The sequence below is a fragment of the Misgurnus anguillicaudatus genome, chromosome 19, assembly GCF_027580225.2.
Source record: "Misgurnus anguillicaudatus chromosome 19, ASM2758022v2, whole genome shotgun sequence".
NCBI lineage: Eukaryota > Metazoa > Chordata > Actinopteri > Cypriniformes > Cobitidae > Misgurnus > Misgurnus anguillicaudatus.
This window is the reverse complement of record NC_073355.2, coordinates 28,713,110-28,737,955: the sequence shown is the minus strand read 5'-3', so window position 1 is coordinate 28,737,955 and position 24,846 is coordinate 28,713,110. Positions and strand designations below refer to the sequence as shown.

Genomic DNA, 24,846 nt, shown 5'->3' with positions numbered 1-24,846 from the left:
TATTTGAAGGTTTATGGTAAATGTCATTTAATGATGTCATTTTGAATGCCTTGGGTTTGGCCACGCCTCCTTGGACCCTCATTCACACTGTGAGAGAGGTTGAGAGGGAATCAGCAAACGCCTAACAACAAGTTTGCTGCTGTGGCTGTTCAGTGTCTATTGTCTCTAAACTAGTTCTCCATTTCTACGGTTTTAACTTTTGCTCCTGCACGTTTACAATCGGTAAGTTATGATTCATGGATTCATGAAAGACTTAGGAAGTGATTTACCGTTTTAACGAAAGTGAAAGAAGCGATGCGTGTTTGTAAAGTTCTCGAGTGATCGCGTGATCGTGTTTGTTTTGATTCAGTGTGAACTGGTTATATTCGTAAAAATAATACGAAATCATTTATTTAAAAAGAAAATGATTTCACACTTTAATCTGTTGAATTTTGTTCGATCCTAGATAGGATTCTTCTTGTTTGAATTGTGGTAAACATTTACGCAATTGTAGACGCTTTTGTCCGAAACTTTAACAGTGTCGCATATAACCTTTTTTTTCTCTTATCTAATATATTGTGGAGTTCCAGTGGTTGAAAACAAAACATGAATAGGCGTTTGACTTAAATGCAGCGCTGTGCAGAACGATTGGCGTATGACATCAAAGTACTGCGAGAGCAGACTGAAAGCTCTGTTCTCGCGGTACTTTGATGTCATACACTGATCGTTCTGCGCCGAGTCGCATAGAATCTACTAACTGTCACGATATCAGTAGATTTGTGCCACAGACACAGTTCTAGGAAATGGGTGGGTATATATCGCGTGTTTTTGTGACAGAGTACGATTGTGTTGTTAATACATTTTAAATGCAAGTCTTTCTTACGCTCAGCTGTTGATTCAATCAAGATTGCAAAAGTTTTGTGACATCTATCGAGGTGACAGTCGAAAAGCGTATAACGTTACGATGATTTTCGATGTTTGCTTTCCCAGGCCAGGTCAAGCCTTAACTGTGTTCTTTGTATCATTTTGGATTTAGTGCATACATTAATTACATGCTACATTGGTTAAAACTCCTTAACTTCGTAGGATGTGTATCAATAAAGCTGCACGTGTTGCACAAAATTATATCTGAAGTTTTATGCACATATTTGCTACAAATTCGCAGTTTGGCAGACGTTTTTATCCAAAGCATCTTGCAGTAGATTCAATCTGTCCATGTTTTTAATCAATATACGGTATGTGTTTTTCATGGGATCGACCCCATGATCTTTGTGTTGCTAACGTAATACAATTGAGCTACAGGAACATAAGTTTTTTAGTTTATTATTCTCTATTTGGAGTTAAAAATTGAAAAGCTGTTTTGCATGGAATTTACTGTCTTCTTTCCGCCATGTTCTTTGGAGTTGTGTAGTTCATGCTGATTCATGCACAACCTCCCCCCCAACATATTTCATCATAAGCAGGTACTCCATTGATTAATTGACTTATTATAAATAATAGTTGCGTCTTCACTTATGTTACCCCATTAGTTTTTTTTTTTTGGCGCACAGCAGTGCTTCAACAAGGCAAAATGAGGTGGATGTTTCCTTTCAGGCACGTAATTGATAGTTCCCCTGGATCTCATAGAGTGACAGCATGTTCCAATGGGAAAACTAGAGGTCACGATGGACTGAAAGATGTTACGGTTGCTAGAAATAAACACTTGTGTTCTGCGCTCTTTTTCCTCATTAGGCCATTACGGGGTAAAAGGTTAACCAGCCTTAAATCCTTGGTTACAGGTTTTCTGTGCTTTTGTTGCCATTTTATGTGACCTTGAATAAAGAATTATCGATTAAAGGCTTAACACGGTGGATGTAATCCATCCACTGAGGTAATGGAGAACACGGTAACCTCAGGGTAGCATAGAGTAATCCAAAACAGAGGTTTGGATGAACATAAGTTTAATGTAGGTAGAGTCATTTATGCATGCAGAAATTGCTATCTGACCAACTGTTTACACAGTCTTGTGCAAACTTGCCGAGCTCATAGTCACTAAGGTGGAAGATAATAAGGTTTAATATATGGTAATTGTTTATAGAGTAAGACATTAATAAATACATTTTTGTGCGTTCAAAGCATGTGACAGTCTGGATCAGTATGGTACTTTTCTCATATGGACTGTATTCTGTAAGCTCGTGCTTAAACTAAACTATGAGTGTAAACTATGTATTCCATGTTTGTTCATGTTGTGCAACTGCACAAGCCAAGTAGGCTGAGTCTACCTACCGCACTCTTTGGCTTTGTTTGTGTTCTAGTTATTTTTATGGGTATTAATTATAGGAACTTCACCTTACAGAGCACAAGTATCTCTTTAATACTTGATCTCGTTTTAGCAGGATTTTACATTTCTGCGTTGGGCAGATGTTTTAATTCAAAGTACAGTATTGTACATTCAAACAAAGTACTCAAATGATCTGTTTCCTGGAAATCAAACATGTAATGACCTTAGTGTTGCTAGTGCTATTTTATACCAGTTGATATTGAGGGAATAGTAACCTTACTGTTTACTAAATATCAGCTGAAGTTACATACTAAAGATCACTTCCTGTAGAAGGTTAGCATAAACATTACTTAAATCGCTAAATATTTTGCAAGTAATGCCAAGGTCAAAGGTTTGATTCCTTGGTAATTCATTGTAAGATGATATGGATAAATCTGGCAAATCTGTAATTGTCTCTCATGCTTTATTCGTCTTAACCATACTATTATAAATCCACCACTCCAACGATTAAGGAAGTAGCTACACCTGATTAGCGCTTTCCTGGTTTAATTGAACATAAGGTCTCTGCCTTTCAGTTTATCCGGCAAACAATGTATATTTCAAGTCAATGTGGAAATTTTGATACATTATTAATTGTATCTATTCCAGCAATACTTTACTACATTTCAAACATGATCTCCACCCTGTTGAATCCTACAAAGCTGAGCTTTAAGTCCATGTTTCTGTCGTTGTGTTTGCCGTAATGTAATGCAAAATATTGGAAGCTTTATCATCTGTATACATGCCATTCTTCCCAGACGCGTCCTGGCCAGGATTTCGGGTGCGTCTTCCGGAAGTCGTTTTGACTTGACCGCATACGTCATAGAGGATTATTATTATTATTACAGAAAAGCAACCGTTACATTTTAAGGTAAGAATGAAACTACAATTGTATGCCTTTGACATGTTTTAACTGAATGGCGTATGCGCTCAACAAATACGACATCCGGAAGACGCACTTTTTCCTCTGTGAAACACAAGACGTTTTGCATATTTCATGCTGATTGTAGTGATATAGTACTAGGAAAGATCTTTGGCCTCATGTGCTGAAAGTTGAACTGTACTTGTGATGTCAGTCAAACAACATGAAATTAGTATTTTAAAATAAAAAGATGTTTAAAAAGTTTTTCTCAGCTCACCCTGCGTTTAACACAAGCTGAACGGGCATAAATCTGTGACTCAAAAGAGTTAATGCTCTGACTGCTACTGCTGTCAAATCCAGCTTAACCTGTTTTTTAATTTACATTTATGCATTTGTGAGATGCTTTCAAAAGCGACTTGCAGTGAATAATAAGGTGTATTTTGGCGATCGAACCCATGATCTTTGTGGCGCTAACAGTGCTCTTCTCATTGAGCACTGTAACACTCCAGTACATCTGACTGAATTGATAAACATAAATGGGTCATTGATGTGACGTTAATTATTTTGTGTCCGTATGGTTTAATTAAATGTAAAAGGGTTAACATTTTAAAATAAATGTGTAAATTACTTGCATACATTCTCTTTTTTGATGACCAAGTCTAAAATTTCTGGTTTTATTTTATTTTGAAAGAATATTTGTGGGATAATTTAAAAAATGTCAATGTGGAATAAAATATAATCATCTAGTTTAGTGTAATAAGACTTTTTTTTTACATATCTTTGACCAATGATGTAAAAAATTTTATTTAGAAAACAGAGCTGTTTTTTGCATGTCGTAAGAAATATTAGAAAAACACATAAAAATTTTCATTTAGAAATAACTAATAAAATAATATTTAATTTTTATTTAATATATATTTAATATTTAATTACGCTTACATGGCATCAGGGTAAGGATAAAATATTTAATATTTCTGATTCTTCGGCGCAATGGTGCAATTTTTATTGCATAAAATGAACATAGATACACAATGTGAATTTAAATAAATCTGATGCCTGTTTTAATTCAAGTGTTTTTTAAAGATTTTTGAATTTCTCATCTTGCCAATCAGTTTTTGTCACTAGCCCAAATGCCTTTTAGTGCATTTTCTGATATCGGTTTACGTAAAAATATATAATAATAGATTAAAACTAATGTAAAACTGAAAAGCCTTATTCAGACCACCAGGGACTTTCTCTCAATGTTTACATGCACAAAATTTTGTAAATCTGACTGAATTTAATCCGGTTGCAGGTTGCGACAATACAGTTTAAATGCACCCTAAACATTGCAATCTGATTAAAATGTTCGTTTTAATGTACATTCTATATAATCCGAACCAAACGTCTGCGAAAGCGCACTGCCAGGGTTGCCAGCTTCGCGTATCAAAACCAGCCCAATGGACATTCAAAACGAACCCAAAAGCATCTCAGCCGAAATACTACATAACTTATGAAGAAATCCTTTTATCTTTAACCGGCAGAAAATCAACAACTTGCTGAAACAGTTTAAACAGTAGCCATATCTGAACTCAAAAAAGCAGAGGACTTGGCAACGCCATCCAGCGCACAGCATCTCTCGTCGAGTTCACACTTTTATCTCTGGATAAATGTACAAAGTTGAGTTGGAAAAAGTTGTCCTTAGGAGGTTTTCAGATAAAGGCAATGAAAACACAATTTTTAAATGACACAACACTATTTTATTACTTTATGTAGCCTAATGTTATAAGACATGAACGCTGCAGAATGTACAGTGCGTGACCGTTTTACCTTAATAATGCATTTTGCTATTGCATGTTTCTGTGAAAAGAATTAAGTGATGCATAAATAAAACTTTTCTTAACTTTCTCGTGACCCTGGACATGCCCATACAATCGCCAACGGTCACTTTCGTCGTGTCACTGAAAGTCGCCAAGCTTCCATTGAAATAAATGAGATTGTGTCGCTCTGCTACTGCTGGTCTGAATGAGGCGGAAGCATCAGTTTTTGTAAAACCTACTGATTGACAAGTCCTCTTAGAGTATATTTAGTGGCTGCAGCTTATCTACTTGAAACACGGACCATTTTGTTGTGGTGCTGTAAAGCAAATAATGGACTCCATTAAAAAAATTGGTTAATCAATAAACCATATTGCAGTAGCTTGCCTCTCAGACTGGAGAAGGTCACATTTATTTGTAACTTTTGTCTCCTAAGGTCACCCGACTTTAAAACATTACCCACATTCCTGCAACATCTCTTGCAGTGCACTTGTAAAACATACGAGTAGGGTTCTGACTCATTGCTGTCCTTGGACTGCTTAATTTAATCTTGGTCCAGTATTGAATGTAATGTGGGCTGTTTCTTTTATATATTATGTTCATCTTACAGTTTCTTTCCATTGTGTGTGTCTTCCATGTGGGAGTATATGGGTAGGAGTTGGCATATTATAGTGCAAATGCAAACAGTTTACTTAGGTGGTGTGTATGATGATCTTTTTTAACACTTAGGATGTTGTGGGTTTGTACTTCCTGTGTTCTTCAGAAACCGGACCTCCTTAGGTGCTCGAACACATTTCCCACATCTCGACGCTTTCCTTCAGTTGCTATATTCTTGAGCCCTGTTTCATAAATTATCCTTGTGCACTTCCCTGTACGTACAGCCGTTCCGTAGCCTGGCAGCTGGCCATCAAGATTCCCTTTTATCCCTCCATCAGTGTCATATTTATAATCGCCACCTTCACGTTCATGCTGCGACCTTCCTCTCTAGGCCCCCTGGGAAGCCCCGCCCACCAACCACAGGCTCCAGGTGGAGTGATCGAGTGGGAGTGAGCAAGGTCGTGCTTCCTCGTTCATGAAAAATAGGAAACGTTTGCACGAGCGCGCTGTAGCTGGTGAGTCCATCAATCTCAAGTGCAGAGATGACATTGATTTCAAAGCTGTTTGGTGTGTTACAGTTGATAGATCAGGTGCACGGTGCAGGTTGGTAAATCACCGGATAATGTACTGTGGTTGACGTCTGGCTCCGATGTGACTGTGGAGGATGTTTACCTGTCGGAAATATCGTTGAAGGTCTCACAAGTTGTATATTGAGATTTTGTGTATCTACAAGCATTGTTTACTCTGTGTAAAGCATGCAAAGCATTTGACTCGATGTTATCAGACATTTAAGAATGTATGACGTCAACTAGCAGTGTTTACTTTACTACTATAGTAAGTAGTGTCTGTGGAAACTCTTAGGAAATTAAATGCAACACTGATCTCCTTTAAGTTGGTTTGCCAACCGCCGTTAAACCCAAAAGAAGAAGATTAGGCTGTTGTAAGCATCCATACTTTATAAACTTGTTTTGCCTTCATACCTCAACTTTGTTAGCTGATGTACATGCAAATATATGAACCGTAGTCCCAGACCAGATGCACAGTTTTTCTATTTCTGAGCTTGCGGGAATGCCTGACTTGTGGTATCTTTATAAACCTCGAAATTGAATACACGTTTTGTCTATAAATGGCTGTTTTGTTCTTCTGGCCTGCATCTGTGCATTCATTGTATACCCTATAGCTTAATTTAGGCCTCTGCTCACAATATTGCTTAGCACTCCTATTGTGGTTGGTTTGAGCCAGACAGTTATTTGCCTATGCAGGCGGTTTTCTACAGTAAACCCCGGTTTGTGGTGTAGTTGATGGGAAATTCTGTCAAATTCCATGGATGACCTTAGCGCAAAGGTGTGTGTTCTCACTCGGGGATTGTCTTCATCTGACTTTTGCTATTAATAATATTGTGACCTCTGACTAAATGCACATTTTGGTATTAGAATTTGCAATGATATCAAAATTAACCACCACGGTGAACGCCCACTTTTCTAAAAGTTTTTCTTATGTTTCTCCTCTGGGATTTAAAAATTAAGTAATAATTTAAAAATAATGCACACCCAAGGTGGCAATGTGGTAACACCGTGGGTGTGTATTATTTTCAAATAGTTCAAAGGACCGAAGTGAATTATTCTGCTTATACCACGGTTACCACAATCGTTGTTCTGGTGGTTACTTTAAGACATTTGACAGGTCAGGTGTGCGTTTATCGAAATATATATTTATATATATATATATATATATATATATATATATATATATATATATATATATATATATATATATATATATATTTATATGGCGTCAAATGGTTGCAATCAAAACCTGTTCTATTATGAAAGACTATAGTAGATACAATATATTATTTATTAAAGCAATAAGTTATCAGTTATCAGTGCATTTTATAACAGCTAAGGGGTGTTGTTAGGCATGACGCGAAGCAGAGTGCCTAAAACCCCCTTAGCTGTTATGCACTGTAACACCACTGCTTCGTGGGGCTTATTGCTTTTATAAAACGGTTACTTCATATGCATAGCAGGATTTCCTAAAATAAAACACAAATAAGTTGTAATTATATTAGTACAAATATTACTCTTCCGCCAAACGAACTAGTTCCTCAGAAGAATCAAGTGTAGCTGAAACAGAGCGCAGTTCACAACCAACACAGACGCAGCAAAGACACAATGAAAATATGAATAAAGACTGTGATGTTTATTTTCATAAATCACATTCATATAATTTATACACTAACATTTATATCATGCAACTGTTGAAGTGATGATCAAATATGCTTGGAAGCATGCTTAACTCTTTCCCCGTCAGCGTTTTTTTTTTAAAGTTGCCACCCAGTTTTAGTTTAATGGCTTCCAGAAAAACGATCTTCTTTGAATAAACATAAAATATATTAAATGAAGAACAGACTAGAGGTCGGCCGATTAATTGGCCGATTTTTGGCATATTTTAAAAAATCGGCTTTGGCCGATTTTGCTGCAAAATTAGGCCGACTAATAGGCAGGCGCATCTGCGGGCACCTAAGCGCTGTTGTAGAACTCTTGACGCTGCCTCTTGCTGCAAGCAGATCGCTCCTGTCTCGTGTGTGTGCAGCCATGCCTTGTTCACAAACAGCTTTAGTAAACGATGGCGGGATCGCGCGAATTAAGCAGCCAGTACAACAGCGTGACAGGCTTATGTCTGGCGGTGCACTGTCCGTGCAAAGATTAGGCTCATTTCATGTGATTAATGAGTGATGATGAGTTCTGTTTGCGTGACAGAGAGAGAAGAGCCGCGCGCGCACGCTTTCTGTCTCCCTGCTTTTATTACTCAGAACAAAACTGACTCGATGGCGAAAGGTCGGAAGACCAAATCATATCCACCGAGGAAATGTTTTTCGTGTTGTTACAGTAAAACTTTGTTTACAGTTTTGCGCTGCTCAACCTGGATTACAACACAGCGCGTCCGATTCGCGAACTGACTCCTTTGAACGGATTCGTAGGAATGAACGGTTGAAACAATAGATCTGTCCCAACACTAAACTCACAAGACGTCACTGTCAGCACAATCAGTCACTTATAGCGCCTCAGAAATGAGAATGTAAATGTGTTTAGAAAGATTTGCCCTAAATAAGAGTCTCAACTAAAAAACATAGACATTTACTATGTTAACTTTATGATGAATAAATATTTTATCAGGTCTACCAAATAAGGATTTTATCCTACAAAGCAATAAAAGCCATGGTAAAAAACTGATCAAAGATGATGACAGTGTGTAAGGTAATATCTGTGTCTGATAAATGCATGGTGCAGAGGAGGTTGTAAAACTCTTCAGAAAGACCAGTCATATTTTTTTTAAATACTTTGACTTAAATAGTGACATTTTTACATTTAAAATATCTGCTAATGATGAGAACATTTTGATTATTATGTACATATAGAAAATCGGCCAAACATATCGGCCATCGGCTGTCCTGATTTCTAAAAATCGGCATCGGCCAGAGAAAAAGCATATCGGTCGACCTCTAGAACAGACCCTCTGCTTTTTCAAAAAAAAAAAAAAACTGTTTCATCCTACCTTCATTTGTTCTCTTATGACCTCTCAAATTTTCAGCTAAACGCTGAGATAATTCAATTTTTGTGAGGAACGTTTGTAAGAGATCAGATTCAGAGCCATGATCAAAACTTACACTGTGTTTTTAGTGTTGAGTAAATGCGTCAGTGTTTAAGTTTTGTAAGATCGCCCACCTAGTGGATAATAGCAGAAATATGAATTTGATGTTAAAGAACAATAAAGAAAAGCGTTTTCTTTTTATTGACGAGATGACTCAACAATATTTATTGACATTTATCTGGATCGCGTCATTAATTGTGCAAATGTAGAAAAATAAAAAATGTGATTAAAGACTGTGGTGTTTATTTTCATAATTCAGTACGTAGCAACAGTGGCGCAGTGATACTTATGTAATGCGGTCTGAACCGTGGGGTTACCGGGGTATTTTATCACGGCTTAGAATGCGTTTCAGAATGAAGAACCAGAACGGGCCATTTTATAATATTTATTATAGTAAAGGGTATTAATATTTTACGGCAACCATTAAACGTCATCGACCCAAAATGCACTAAGTGCGAAACATAATGGCGGCCTCTATAGGTTAAAATGAGTATTACATGTTTTTATATTTAATATGTCGCAATGAAATTGAAATAAAAGCAATTTTTATAGAAATATTGTGGTCTTTCTCACAAATGACTTTATCTGTGAGCTTCATTATTTGAAAACAAATTCATAATATTTAATCAAAATCTTTAATCTCCTCCTCACGTTGAAGCGATTAGCAAATAGCAACTTCAATCAATCAACTCTCAATGGACGAATTTAAGTCCAGCCCTACCGTTTTTCATTTCAGAAGCCACTTTACTGGGATCTATGTCACCACAGGGAAAACAAGACAATTACTACTACCGTTTCATGGCGACTTTCATTGATTTTAGTAGTGGCAATATGAAAGTATATTAAATAATACAAGTCTTCATAGTGGAGATACCCTTTAAGATCTTTCATTTAAATCAAAAGATTTATTGGAAAGGCATATAATAATTCACAGTAGCTTTGTTTTGAACATTTTAGATGTTTTTGTTAAAAAACCTGTTGAAAAATTAAATATAGCAGCCCAACTGTAGTACTCAGTTTCCTTCTGTGTGATGTAACTAATACATATGCAAAGTGCAGGGTTGGCAAAATGTTAGTGTATGTCTTAGCTATATAACTTGGCACAAAGCAACATTATAACAACAGTATTTATCTCTGTTCCAGACTGTGCCTGTTTTCCTGATGTAGAACGAATTAGAGCCAGGACAGAAAATGTCAGCCATGCTTCAGTACCTCAGCACACAATCACTGTGTAATTGGCCCTTGCTTTCAAAGACTCTCTGGCCTCATTTCTGTTTATGGGGCATGCGGAGCCTGACAGCAGAAAGCTATAATTGCAGTGATGTAATCAATCTGAAGGTACAAAAGGGCCCATTCTCGTCTTGCTTTTCTCAAAAGAGCAAAAGCCATTTGGTTTAGTTCTTAGATGCATTTGACGTGATCATATTATTATGCAATGTGTTATCACTCATCATACAGAGCATCTTCCATCGGTCATCGTGGTCTTCTAGGGACGGATTTGTGTGGGCTGTAATGGACCAGAGAAGAGAGATGACAGCTGAGGGAGTTGTATGATTATGTATTCAGTGCCATTAGCCCTTGCGATTACTAGGGATGCGTGGCCCCTCGTGGCCCACCCATGTTAACACGCACCACTCCAATGCTTCTCGGTGCATGAGTCGATGCCCTGTTAACAGGTCTTTGGGAAGGGGTCATCGGCTATGAGCAGGGTTTCAGCTTGCAATAAGCAGTAGGATTAAACCTCTGCGTTCTGCCGGAGGAATAGGTTTGTAATATCTTCCTGGATGGGGAATCTGTCAGATACAGCTAACAATGACTGAGCGTTTCCTGCGGTATCAACAGCGAAAGATAACATTACTTTCAGATATGGGAGCCACAGCTCGAGGCCGCCAGAAGATCAGGCATGTGTTAAAGGACATAAAACAGCTGACATTCAGTTTTGTGGAAGCCGTTTGAGATGTTATGAATGAATAATCGTGCGTGTTATTTATGCATGCTGGGAGTGCCACATTGATACAGAAATACTTTGGATGCACAAAGTCAAAACACAGGCGTAATGTCTTGTCTTGTGTTTCAGTAGTACACGTTGTAATTGCTGTTCTGAGTCATGTCAAGTGTTGGATTTCATAGTGAACTATGTTACGGACACTGCTGTGTTGCTATCGAGTTTCACAATCTCTCTTTGGGTAATGTGACCGTTCAGTTATAAAAGGAATTGCATAAATATTTGCAGCAATGAAAAATGCTTAAAGAAAGGGATTAGATATATTTTGTATCTTGATATATCAGTCCTAAACCAAATGTGTTTGGTTTAAAAAAAAAAATTGTGTTTTTGTGCTAATGTTGCCATTACTCATGACCTGACACAGAAATGAACCGTGCAAAATATCTATGTTAGTGTGTTTAAAACTAAAGTTCCTCCTCTCTCCTTCTCAGTGTCTATTGAGTTTCCTGGTAGGGCAGAAAACGTCCCATCATCAGTATGTCATCAGAGGCATCATCTCCTGTGAAGGCCGCTCAGTCCAACACCCCTCCGCTGTCGCCGACCTCACCGGTGTCTCCGGTGTCCCCCAGCAGTCTGCGTCTGCCCACCGGCCGCTACAGAGACCGCTCGCCCTCCCCCATGAGGGATTATTTGATCCCCAGCCCCCTGCCCACCCGACGCACTCGTACCTGCTCGGCGTAAGTACAGCAGCGTGTCACAGATGCACTGATTTTCTACACATACTACTAACAGTCATAATTGTCAATTTTGTTCAACGGAAGGCTTTCAGATGCTATATATATCGCAACTTATGGATAATTTGTTAGGATAGGATAACATTGGTCGCGATACTACTTAATATTTGAAAATCTGGAATCCGAGATTGCAAAAAAGCTAAATTGCTTTTAAAGTTGATCAAATATTGTCCTTAGCAACACATATTATGATAAATAAATGTTAAATGATAAATAAAGAATATCTTCATGTAACATGATCTTTACTTTCTGCAAAAAAGAAAAATAATTTTGACCTTTGCAATGGATTTTTTAGGTTATTGCTGCTACAAATATACCCATGCTACTTGACTGGTTTTGTGGTCCAGGGTCACACTGTACAACAAAATAACACCTTGCTTATGTTAGCATTAAAGGTAGACTCCACTTTTTTTGAAAATATGCTCATATGCTCAGGACTGCTGCTGTAACATGGAGCCGAAAATATTCCCCATAGTAACTTTCAATGGCAGGGGACTATTTTCGGCAGTGCGTAATATCATTGCGCCTCCTGCAGCCATGTTACAGCAGCAAAGTCCTTGATTATTACGTCAGAATGAGAGTATAGTTCCTAGCCATATCTGCCTAGAAAATCACAACTTTTTAATTTTCTGTCGGACTTTGTACACGATGTAACAACAGAAGAGTCAAGCTTTAAATAGGAAAAATATCAAAACTGTTTGGTTATTTTTTAAAACAATGCTAATGGTCTAATCAGATTCAATGAATTATGCTAAGCTATGCTAAAAGTGATACCTCTAGGGAGCTGGAAAATGAGCATATGTACAAAAAAGTGGAGTGTCCCTTTAAGTCTCATTTCTTTATTTCATTGCTCCACTGCAAAAAAAAAACCCCCAACAAAAAACCCTTGTCATTGCTTTAATGCGAAGAAAAAGAGCCTTTAATAAAAGTATAAATTGTATAGTTTAATGGTTCAGAAATGCAAAACACTTATTTTCTGCTGAAAAATTATCTTTATATGTGTATGTATATAGTCTTGATCATATGCTTGATGCAGTATTTTCCTCCCTCTTTCACTTCAGTGCAGCACGTGCAGCAGAGGGGCCGGTTTTCTCTGGGATCTGCAAGTGCTTTTCACGTTCCAAAGGACACGGCTTCATTAAGCCATCAGATGGAGGCAATGACATCTTTGTCCATATCTCTGAGTAAGTTAAACATTTAAGCAAACGCACAACAACAACATAAAAAAATCCAAATAACTGTATGTCTTCCATGTAATTCACACAAGAAGCAGATATAAACAACTTACTACTTGGGCCCTTAAAGAAACACTCCACTTTTTTGAAAATATGCTCATTTTCCAGCTTCCCTAAAGTTAAACATTTGATTTTACAGTTTTGGAATCCATTCAGCTGATCTCTGGGTCTGGCAGTACCACTTTTAGCATAGCTTAGCATAATCCATTGAATCTGATTAGACTATTAGCATTGCGCTAAAAAATAACCAAAGAGTTTCAATATTTTACCATATTTAAAACTTGACTCTTCTGTAGTTACATCATGTACTAAGACTGACAGAAAATTAAAAGTTGTAATTTTCTAGGCAGATATGGCTAGGAACTATACTCTCATTGTGGCGTAATAATCAAGAACTTTCCTGCCGTACCATGGCTGCAGGAGGCGCAATGATATTACTCAGTGCCCGAAAATAGTCCCCTACTTTTGAAAGTTACCAAGGAGACTATTTTCGGGCACATCGACTGAATAAATTCATAAATGGTACAAATTAAATGTTTAACTTTAGGAGAGCTGGAAAATGAGCATATTTTCAAAAAAAGTGGAGTGTCCCTTTAAGCATACATGCTGAGATGTTTAATTTTATGATTAAGGGGGCTTTTAGGGAATAGAATCTTGTATATGAACGTATATGAGAAAGGCTTTGGGGTATAAGTATCAGCGTGTATCTGAGATAAGAGGAATGGAAAAAGTGATAGGCTTGTCAGGTGCCCCTGGCCTGTTCAAACATTCAGCCCATCCTATAATGGATTCAAAGTGCATTGGAAACCTGCAGATGAAAATGTTATTGAAAATCATGCTTTTGCATATCTTTTTAAAGTCTAGATTTTTGTCAGCACCAAAGGGCTGTATGCCGACATATTGCACAGTAGTACATTGGGCGACCCTAGTCGGAGTCCTTGCTCCTGCTTCACCTCTCTCATTCAATATATCCGTTTGTTACTACGTTGCCTCGGTTGATGCCTTTGGGGGCTACCGTAGCTTTTCTGTGCATTTTGAAAGGGAGGGTTGAGATGTGGACTGAGCCATTGGTTGCAATTCACAATCTTACCACAAGATGCATCTAAAATCAACACAAAGCACCTTTAAGATGTTTGTGTTAACAGTGAAGCATATTAACCATGTTATTGGTTTCCCTTATCCTTGGTTTCCCAAGTATAAATAGTCTGTTTGGGTTAATTCATCCAAAAATGTACTCACCCTTATATAGTTCAAACCCCAGATGGCTTTCTTTATATATAAACAGAAATTACAACTAAACAAACATGTAAAATGTTTGGTGTCCAGACGAAGCACTATTAAGCATCTATATTACGTCTTCTCTTTTTTTCCTGTTGTGTATTATATGTACCTCCATGAGCTGTTTCTTTAATAATAATCTTTCTGATTAAAGATACTTTGATCATTTTGTCATTGTGTAATCATTTCAGTTTTTGTTTTGTGAGGAAATCTTGAAGTATGTGTGCCTGCTGGGCAGTCCAGTACAGAACATGTCATGTAGAGAATAATAGACCGTCTGATGTTGATCTAATGATCTTTATTTCTCCCACAGCATAGAGGGTGAATATGTACCCGTGGAGGGAGATGAAGTGAGCTATAAGATCTGCTCTATTCCACCGAAACATTTGAAAATCCAGGCTGTGGAGGTGACCATCACTCATTTAGCACCAGGCACGAAGCACGAGACCTGGTCAGGACATGTGGTCGAATCATGAAGACCCGTGATGAGAAATGTGCTTTAATTCTGTACTGTCATACTGGGTGATAAAAGTGATGTTAAAATGGATCTCTGTTCCTTTTCTTGACGTTTTGTGAAAGAGAACATTAACAGATGCCTTCAAGTGCAAAGTGAGATGATACGGCTTGACTCTTAAGAAAAATATCAAAAGATGTTTTTTTTACTTGGGGATTTAGGGGAGGGGAGGGGGTATGTTTGTAATAATCCTCATATTTCTTTTTAAAATGTGGCGTAAACAGCAGTCAGCCATGCTTACACTAACCACCCGTGAGTTCATTCTTTGAATGATAGTTGTCTTGTAAATGTAGATTTTTCTCCTAACAGGAAGCCTTAACTCGTAAACATAAAACTCAAATGAAAAGATTGATTTTTTTAATGCGGAAAAATAAAGTTCTTTGTGTATTATGTCAGCATATTGTGAAAATACACAATGTTTGTGTGTGTGTGACTTTTTGCAGAATTGGGCATTCCTGAATTAAAAAGTCATCACATACTTGAGTAGATTGATAAAAAATTTCTTTTTACAGAAACTGTGCTCCACAACTATTTATTTTTTAAATTAAGTAAATTAAAACCCACTGGAGGGTCTGCAGATTTTAAAGGGGACATATCATGACATATCAGACTATTTCCATATTTAAGTGCCATAATTGGGTGCCCAGTGCTTTTATCAACCTAGAATATGTGAAAAAGATCAACCCAGTAACTTAGTTTTGGTATATCATTTTCCGCAAGCATGTAAAAATAGGTCATTGAAATTTGTCTCCCCTTGTGATGTCAGAAGGGGACAATACCGCCCCTTAATTTGCATTATCCAACCACGGAACTGCCATTTAGTGCAGAGATCAGCTCATTTGCATTTAAAAGGACACAACGGCACATTTTTTGTCACACCTAAGTGTCAATTTTAACATGCTATAATAAATTATATATATGGTATTTTGAGCTAAAACTTCACATTTATATTCTGGGGACACCAAAGATTTATTTACATTCAGGATTCCCACGCGTCCTGGAAAACCTGGAATTCCAGGAAATTGAATGTGTAATTTTCCAGTGCTGAAAAACACATGGAAAATGAAAGAAAACAGAAATCGTACTGGAAAATCTTGAAGTTGTCCTGGATTTTAAAAAAGCGTTCTTATTTAAAGGTGCAATGTGTAAATTTTAGCGACATCTAGTGCTGAGGTTGCAAATTGCAACCAATGGCTCAGTCCACTGCTTTTCCCTCGCTTTTGAAATGCATAGAGAAGCTACAGTAGACGCCACCAGAAAAACTTGTCATCGACATAGACAAATTAGTAAAAACGTTTGTCCGTTAAGGGCTTCTGTAGAAACATGGCGGCACAAAATGGCGACTTCCACGTAAGGGGACCCTCTGTGTATGAGATAAAAATGTCTCTAATGAAGCAACATTATGTAAGCTTTAAACATTGTCATGTAGAAGTGTCCAGTAGGGGTCACTTTTGGGTAACAATTCACAGAATATAGGTAGGAACCTTTCTTTAGGTAACAGGTGTTGCTTCAGGGAAGCAGCACACAGTTTGTTGACTGGCTGCTACACAAGGATAAGCTATGCCACTAAGCAAGTGAGAAATATGCAGCTATGTATTGGTAAATAATTTGAATTGTGAATTTTTTGACTGTTTGGATTCTTGCTTCTTTGAAATTAAATAATATCCACAAATTGGCAATTAACTTGTGAGTGGACATTTTAGTTAATAACAAGCCAAGTGTGTGCATAGTGCATACATTAAAGAGCCCTGTCTAACATTTCTCAGCTGCTTTAAGTAATAGACTATGGATGCAAACATGTCACATTTCAGCTAAATCCGCTGTTTTGGATCCAAAATAGGTAATTCTTGTGATTTGTCTAGATCCAATAAGTTTTCTAAAACAGGGATGAGGGGTGTCTGCAGGGTTGCAGTGAATAAAATCATAAAAATCATGTCCAGCTGTTACAATGAAAATTCACTAACCAGCTTGGTGGGTTATGTTTTACAATTTATAGTCACATTATTTCCTGCAGTACGTTGAGCACACATACATAACTCTGTAGTATTTTCTCAACCGGACGCAAAAATAACTTGTGCATATTATGCGCAGAAGAGTTGTGCTGAAGTTCATGTCTTATATTTACCTCTTATTTACATATCACATGATTCTCATCACAGAAACATGCAAGGCAATAGTCCCTTTCACACATACAGTCTTTACTGGTAATTTACTGGTAAATTGCCGTTAACATGTCATGTGTGAACAGAACCTTTCCGGTAAATCAGTGCTCCCAATTTACCAGTAAGACAGGTTGTAAGATTACCAGTAATTTACCGGTAAGCGCTGTGTGTGAACGAAAATTATAGGATTACCGGCATTTAGAACGGACGACGTCAGACCGTGCTGACAGCTTCGGGCCAATCATTGCGTTTTAATACAGATGACGCGTTTACCCCCTCAGTGTTTACTGACGTTTCCACATACATGCTGCTTGAAAGTTGAGCACACCTGAAGTTTACGTCCACATTTCTTCACCAAAGTTGTTTAAAACAGCTTACCGCCGAATTGCCGACGTCCTTAGCACGCCCTCTGTGAAGCCTTAAGTGCAAACAGTAGTGTTGTAAAAAACGCATTTTCGGTTTGACGTCGTCTCATCCAATGTTGTTTGGTCATGAGCAACTTCGCGACTGTTTACCACAGACGTGAAAACAACAAAATACAGACCGTGGTTATGAACGACGTCGATTGTTTACAAATACAACACTGAGCTCGCCGCGTGCTACAGGTACTTCCGCTTTCTCAACGAATTTACCGGTATTTTGATACTGATGTGTGTAGCCTCTTTCACACAGTAATTCTGGTAAATTACCATGAATTTACAAGAATGAATTTACCAGTAAATACAAAAATGTGCTGTTCACACATGCAGTGACGTTCCATCTTTTTACCAGACATCATTCACACATCAGTATCAAAATACCGGTAAACTCGGAGAGAAAGCGGAAGTTACCTGTGGCGCGCGGCCGGCGAGCTCCGTCCGTGTCGTATTTGTAAACGGCGGGTTATGACTTAATATCCACGGTCCGCATTTTGTTGTTTTCACATCTGTGGCAAACGGTCGCGAAGTTGCTCGTGACCAAACAACATTGCGTTAGGCGGCGTCAAACGGAACCTGCGCGTTTGCACATTAGGCTTCACAGATGGTGTGCTAAGGACGTCGGCAATTTGGCAATTAGATGGTAAGCTGTTTTAAACAACTTTGGTGAAGAAATGTGGATGTTAACTTCAGGTGTGCTCGACTATTAAGCAACATGTGTGTGGAAACGTCCGTAAACAGTCTGGGGGAAACCGCGTCACCTGTATAAAAAACTTTCTGATTGGCCCGCCTGATCTGTCAGCGCGGTCTGACGTCATCTAAATGCCGGTAATGCTATATTTTTCGTTCACACACAGCGCTTACCGGCAAATTACCGTTAATCTTACAACCTGTCTTACTGGTAAATTGGGAGCACTGATTTACCGGAAAGGTTCTGTTCACACATGACATATGTTAACTGCAATTTACCAGTAAATTACCAGTAAAGACTGTATGTGTGAAATGGACTAATGATGTCTTACTGGTAAAATAACGGAACGCCACTGCGTGTGTGAACAGCACATTTTTGTATTTACTGGTAAATTCATTCTGGTAAATTCATGATGCTGTGCGCTGCATGCCAAGTAAGTCCTCTGCCTTTTTGCAGACTTCAGATTTAGGGTACTTTTAAACTGTTTCAGCAAGTTTATTATTTTCTGTGTGTTAAAGATGAAAGGATTTAATTTATTAGTTATTGGAATTTGGGGCAATTAGTGATTGGGAAGCTTTTTGGATAGTTTTTAATGTTCATTAGGCTGGTTTGATACGCAAATCTGGCAACACTGGTTGTGAGCTGACATCATTTAGATCGTATTATATATAATGTAAAAAACATTTTAATTAGATTGCAATGTTTAAGGTACATGTAAACTGTACTGTCTTAACCTAAATCATTAAATTCATTTATTGACAATTTTTTTTTGCATGTAAACAGGGCCAGTGGTTTTCCAAAGTTACTAGCCACTCATCATGTTCGCTGGCCACAATTTTGTTGTTGGAAAAATATATTTTATATTTTTAAAATTGACTTTGGCGTGCTAAAATTACATATATTATCTGGTATATACCTGGTATTAATACAGATCATATCATATATTTAGCTGCATGAAAAACAATCTGTCACTGAAAAAATCTTGAACTTTATCGGCTTCTTCTGAACTCTTTTCATCGTCATAATCATCATCATCATTGTCCTCTATCGCCCATTGTTTACTTTAGGAAAGTGTATTTTGTTATACTGTCAAGAAGTGTTTGTGTTTGCAGTTGCTTGTTCTGTTCATCTTACTCAGTTCTTATCACCATTTACCATCACTGTGTTGGATACGTGTTGTATGTTTAATAAACTACCTGTTGCATTTAGATCTGTGTCAATCCCATCTGCCTACCATAACAATAACATTCACAGAGAATAAGATGTAATTCTGGAGGTGCTAAGGTAATACACCTTACAGCTGAGTGTTGAGGCATTCTCTTAACCTAAAATAAAGTTAGATGTATTCTCCAAATACACTGAAATCTGTTTCGAATAACTTGAAAGTTTTAGGTTGAGGCAATACTCAATCCAACCTAAAACAGGGGACATTACTCCATCTGTGTTTTCAGTAGATTACTCTTAATCTAACACCCCCTCCAGTATCTTTATTTTAAACACTTAAATCATAATAGAAATTACTTGACACGTTTTTAAACGAAGAAACATTAACAATTTATTTTGCTAGGCAGGTTACACTTAAATCAACCATTCTGTTATTCAAATTCATCAATCAAAAATATTAACATTAATATTTTATATTATTTAATATTTTATAACATTAATAAACCTCTCCACTGGTGGGTTTCCTTTGATTTCGGACAAAACTAGGATGTGTGCATTCTTGCCCAGAGAGTGTGCACGCACTTTAAATCTCTTCAATCACTTCCGTGCAATTGTTTTATCTTTCCCGAAGTGTACGTGTGTGCGCTCAGACTGCGTCCCGTGCATTTGCAAATCCATCAGCTCTCGCGCTCTCTCTGGTAAAAAGGTGGCGCTTTGGTTCGCAACGCTCCGCTGATCGCACGCGCCTCAGTCTCAACAGACAGTCTCAGTATGTTGCGCTGGGTGCAGGGCTCATGGAAGTTTTAGTTTCCCAGTATCAGTTCGCATTGTTTATAATTTCACATAACTTTTAAGAAAATTACAATAAAAAAATTTATATTCAACCAACCAAAGTGGTTAGATTGGCGCTCTTCCCTAGCCTGGTGCAACCAGACTCTCGTACATTCATTTCATTTGTACAGAGTCTGGCCACGCTCCATTGCAAAGCGTTACTTCCGTTAAGGAGGGTCCTCTGTTGAAGTTTAAAACTATTGGATCTGCCCAGAGTCACTCTGAATCTGCCATAACCAATCGCTAACGTTTGGTTGTGACGTATGTCACTCAGTCTGGCACACGACCTCAACGTCTGCGTTCTTAGCCACTCCCCGCTGTTTGCTGATTGGACCTGCAGATTTTTGCCGGAGAAAACGAAACTCTACACAGCAGTCCCAGACGTTGTTCTGAAGTGAAATGAAAATTAAGCGGAAGAACGTAGGAGGGCGGAGCCAGGCTAGCTCTTCCCCGCCACAGCCGAAATCTAACCGCATTTGGCCCTGCATAAGATCATGGGTTTTTTTTTCTTGCAGATATATGTGAGCCTGAAGGCTAGGAGGAAGGTTTAGGGTGAAATAATTTTTGATGAAGAGATAAAAGGGGTTGAATGAATGTAAACAGCCCCACCTGAGGGTCAAATGCAGATTATATTGTTTTACATTGTTATTGTTTAACCTGCTGCCTTACAATATTCATACATACTGTATTAGAGCTGTGACTGTAAACTGTCGTGTGAACAGAACAGACCCTACAGTAGGTTTGTTTACCTGTTCTTCTGAACTGCCAATAATCAATTCAAATGTCATAACGATTAATTCAACTTTCTACAATGATGAAGAAATTTTTTTTTACATAATATTGTTCACCCAAAGCAATAAATATTACACAAAGTCTTTATTTGCTTCTTTATGCTAACTGATTAGCCAGATATGCTCACATTTACAAAGCCAGTTACTAAACCATCAATATCACTTTAAATAGTATAATACATTGTATTACCATGTAAACTCTGATTGGATGGTTGAGGGGTACTCATGTTTATGTAATGATCTGTTTGAATCAAGATATCTCCAAACAGCTTCTTACTAGTTGCTTTTGAGGTTGAAGATATCTCCAAATAAGTAAGTACTAGTAGTTATTCTGTTTTTGATATCAACTAATCATTTCTGATAGTATCTATTCCAACAGTGACAAGTATCTTTTTAAATATTACTAGTAACTAATCATTAGATACTAGTAAGCATTATTTAACACTGGTGCTTAATCATTAGATACTACCTATTTATAGACAGATAGTAGTTATTCATTAAGTAATAGTACTTATATATTAGACACCAGTGTCTTTTACAATAGGTACTAGTAACATTTTTAATCTTACTAGTCACAATTGTTTTTGTACCTGTCATATGTAATGACTAGTCAAAATGGCCACTGTAGAGTAAAATTAATAATCTTACAAGTAAAATAAATTATCTTACTAGTTTCTATTAAAAAAGTACTAGTGTCTAATGAATAAGTACTAGTATTTATTGAATAAGTACTAGTAACTAATTCATAAATACTAGTATCTAATAAATAAGAACTAGTATCTATTTAAAAGGTACTAGTATCTTACGAATAAGTACTAATATTTGTTTAATAGGCACTAGTACCTAATAAATAAGTACTAGTATCTAATAAAAAGAACTAGTATTTAATGAATAGATACTAGTATTTATTACATAAGTACTAGTATCTAATTAATAAGTACTAGTATCTAATAAAGAAGGAATAGTATCTAATGTTTAGGTACTAGTGACTATTGGAATACATACTAGTCAGAATTGAATAGTTGATATCTGAATGACCGATCTTCATAGAAATCAATGGGAAAATTTTGAAATTTGTTACAAGTAACAATGGAATAATTACTAGTCACTATTCCAATAAGAACTAGTAACTAATGAATAAGCACTAGTATCTATTTAAAAAGTACTAGTATCTAATGAATAAGTACTAGTATCTAATTTTTAGTTACTAGTATCTAATAAATAAGTACTAGTATCTAATGATTAAGAACTAGTATCTAACGAATAGATACTAGTATCTATTGAATAAGTACTAGTATCTAATGAATAAGCACTAGTATTGAAAAAATAAGCACTAGTATCTATTTTTTAGGTACTAGTATCTAATGATTAAGAACTAGTATCTAATCGAATAGATACTATACTAAAAAATAAGAACTAGTAACTAAAAAATAGATACTAGTAAATGTAAATGAAAAAAATGCTAAAAAGGCTTGCCATACACAGAATATAAAAAAAATCATTTGTAGGCTGTGTTCCTAAATCTTTGTTCACTAACATCTCAAGCTATAGTTCAAATATCTGCCACATGCGTATTAAATACACACAGCGGCCTGCAAAAACGCATGATATAACTAGTGAGCATCAGAATTCAAAAACATTGTATATTTATTTTTAATGTAATTAAGTCATGTAAATGTAATATTTAACTTTATGTATTATCATAACCAATTGGAGCGGTTTTTGTGCAGTAATCAGCAGGATTAGTAAATCTCTTCCTCAGATGACCGTCACGTAATAAACAGCTAACAAGCACTTTGTTTTAAGGATCTCAACAGTCTGCATGAAAGCATCAAACCATTAGTTTTATTAATTATCATTATAAAGACAGATATTCTTGTCCGATCAGGTTTGTTAGCAGGGAGTTGGCAGCGGTTTTTATTCATTGGCTTGTTCTGGCTGAGGAACAGACTTTCAGTGAATAGGCAGCTTATATGCAAATTTTTCTTATCAAGAAAATGAAATAAACAAGAGAATTATATACCACAGACTGTCAGTACACACCAATATTATATTCTCTATATAGTTTGTTTTTGTTGAAACCATTCAATGATAATTATAAGCTTGATGTTAAATTGTGAAATAATGTAATTATTTAATATAAACATTCGAATATTTGCTTTTTATGAGCTCAAATATTATAATATGAAAAACTACCCATTGGAACCAGTGACCTTCTGGTTACCAGTCCGACTCTACCTGACCTTCACTGAGCTGCAGATTGATCCCAACCTGTATTCATTTCTTTGTTCTGCTGAACACAAAATAAAATATTTGGAAGAATGTGAGTAACCAAACAGATCTATTTATTTATTATATATTATATCAGTAATTATTTTACCTATGATAGCAGTAAAATTAGGTCTGTTTGGTTACATAACTGATGACAGAATTTTTGTCATAATGGACTGTCCCCTTAAGTAACAAGCAATAACATTTAGACTTTTCGTTAGCAGAAATCGCTCTGTGTGGGAATGCCAAGTTAAAATACTATGATTTTAGGCTATCCTGACATAAAATGACCAATGTGAAACAGTCATGGCAATTTATGTGGTCCTGGCTCCTAAACGTTGGTCCTACATCTATACGCTGGTCCTCTGCTGCCAATGACTGTGTATGGAAGTAAAACTGTGCCGTTGGATTTTGAATTCTTATTCTTAGCACAGAATTTTTTGGCACAGGATTTTGCATCTAAATCAGACTTAGAATTTTAAAAGCCATAAAATTTCTATTTTTTTTGCCTCTGACATTTTTTCAATGTTTTTTAAAAATTCAGTGTAAAAATTCAACATCTCAAAAGATTCAGTGTTAAATAAAAGTAAATGTCTCAAAAGATTCAGTGTAATAAAATGTCAATGTCTCAAAGAATTCTGTGCGAAATAATTCAATGTCTCAAAATTCCACGAGTTAAATCCAGCCAATCATTTACGCTCCACTGGTCATGTGACACCGAAACGCGAAGGCTGTGAAGTTCAGGCAAAGGGTTTACACTTTGCATTACGCCAGCGATGTTATTGCTGTGTGTCGCTCGTCTCTTTCAATGAGGCGTTTCTAAATCTGCTTGTCATACACAAATGAGTACCATCCACGCCAATAACAATAACTGACGAGAGAAGGATGACGTGAACTCCACTGCTTTGTTCTCATTGGTAGTCGCTCCCAAAATTCGCTCGACATTTGCATAAAGTTAAACTTTTCTTAACTTTCTCGCGTCGTTGGACACGCCCATACGGTCGCCAACGGTCACTTTCACTCGTGCCACCGGAAGTCGCCCGGTTTCCATTGAAATGAATGAGATCGCGTCGCTCTGCTACTGAGTTCATCAAATTCAATATATCAGGACACAACGCGTTTACATTTGTCACCATCAAAGTGGCTTCTGTATATGGATGTGTGTTTGGATCCGCACGGGAGATTCTGTGTGTTTTTTTTACACAGAAGCTTTTAGACATTGAATTTTTTTACACTGAATTTTTTGAGATGTTGAATTTTTACACTTAATTTTTTGAGACGTTGAATTTTTTTGAAACATTGAAAAATGTCATAGGCAAAAAACAGTGCTAGAAATTCCATGGATTTTAAAATTCAAAGTTTGATTTAGATGCAAAAAAATTAAAAATGTTAAAAATTCAATGTAAACTGTAAACTGTGTTTACAGCCAGTGCACCCTGATGACATTTACTGACTTGGGCCGTAGAAAACAATGTAGGTGTCATCATTGTACAGACATACATGTTGTTTATTAGATCTGTGTCATGCACAGTGTGACCTGTCATGATTTATAAGATAATTGAAATGT

General features: G+C 36.8%; 1 protein-coding gene across 2 annotated transcripts; it reads left to right on the top strand.

Annotated features, from left to right (window-relative positions):
* The first annotated feature begins 63 nt into the window (after positions 1-63).
* On the top strand, positions 64-14,986 carry carhsp1 (calcium regulated heat stable protein 1). Of its 2 annotated transcripts, XM_055194151.2 has the most exons (5): positions 77-222; positions 5,925-6,048; positions 11,624-11,869; positions 12,988-13,110; positions 14,753-14,986. In XM_055194151.2, the coding sequence occupies exons 3-5, from the start codon at positions 11,670-11,672 to the stop codon at positions 14,913-14,915; spliced, it is 486 nt and encodes a 161-aa protein (XP_055050126.1). In that variant the 5' UTR covers positions 77-222; positions 5,925-6,048; positions 11,624-11,669; the 3' UTR covers positions 14,916-14,986. The 2 variants fall into 2 exon arrangements, with proteins under 2 accessions (XP_055050125.1, XP_055050126.1); XM_055194150.2 differs by lacking the exon at positions 5,925-6,048 and having other exon boundaries at positions 64-222.
* Positions 14,987-24,846: the final 9,860 nt, after the last annotated feature.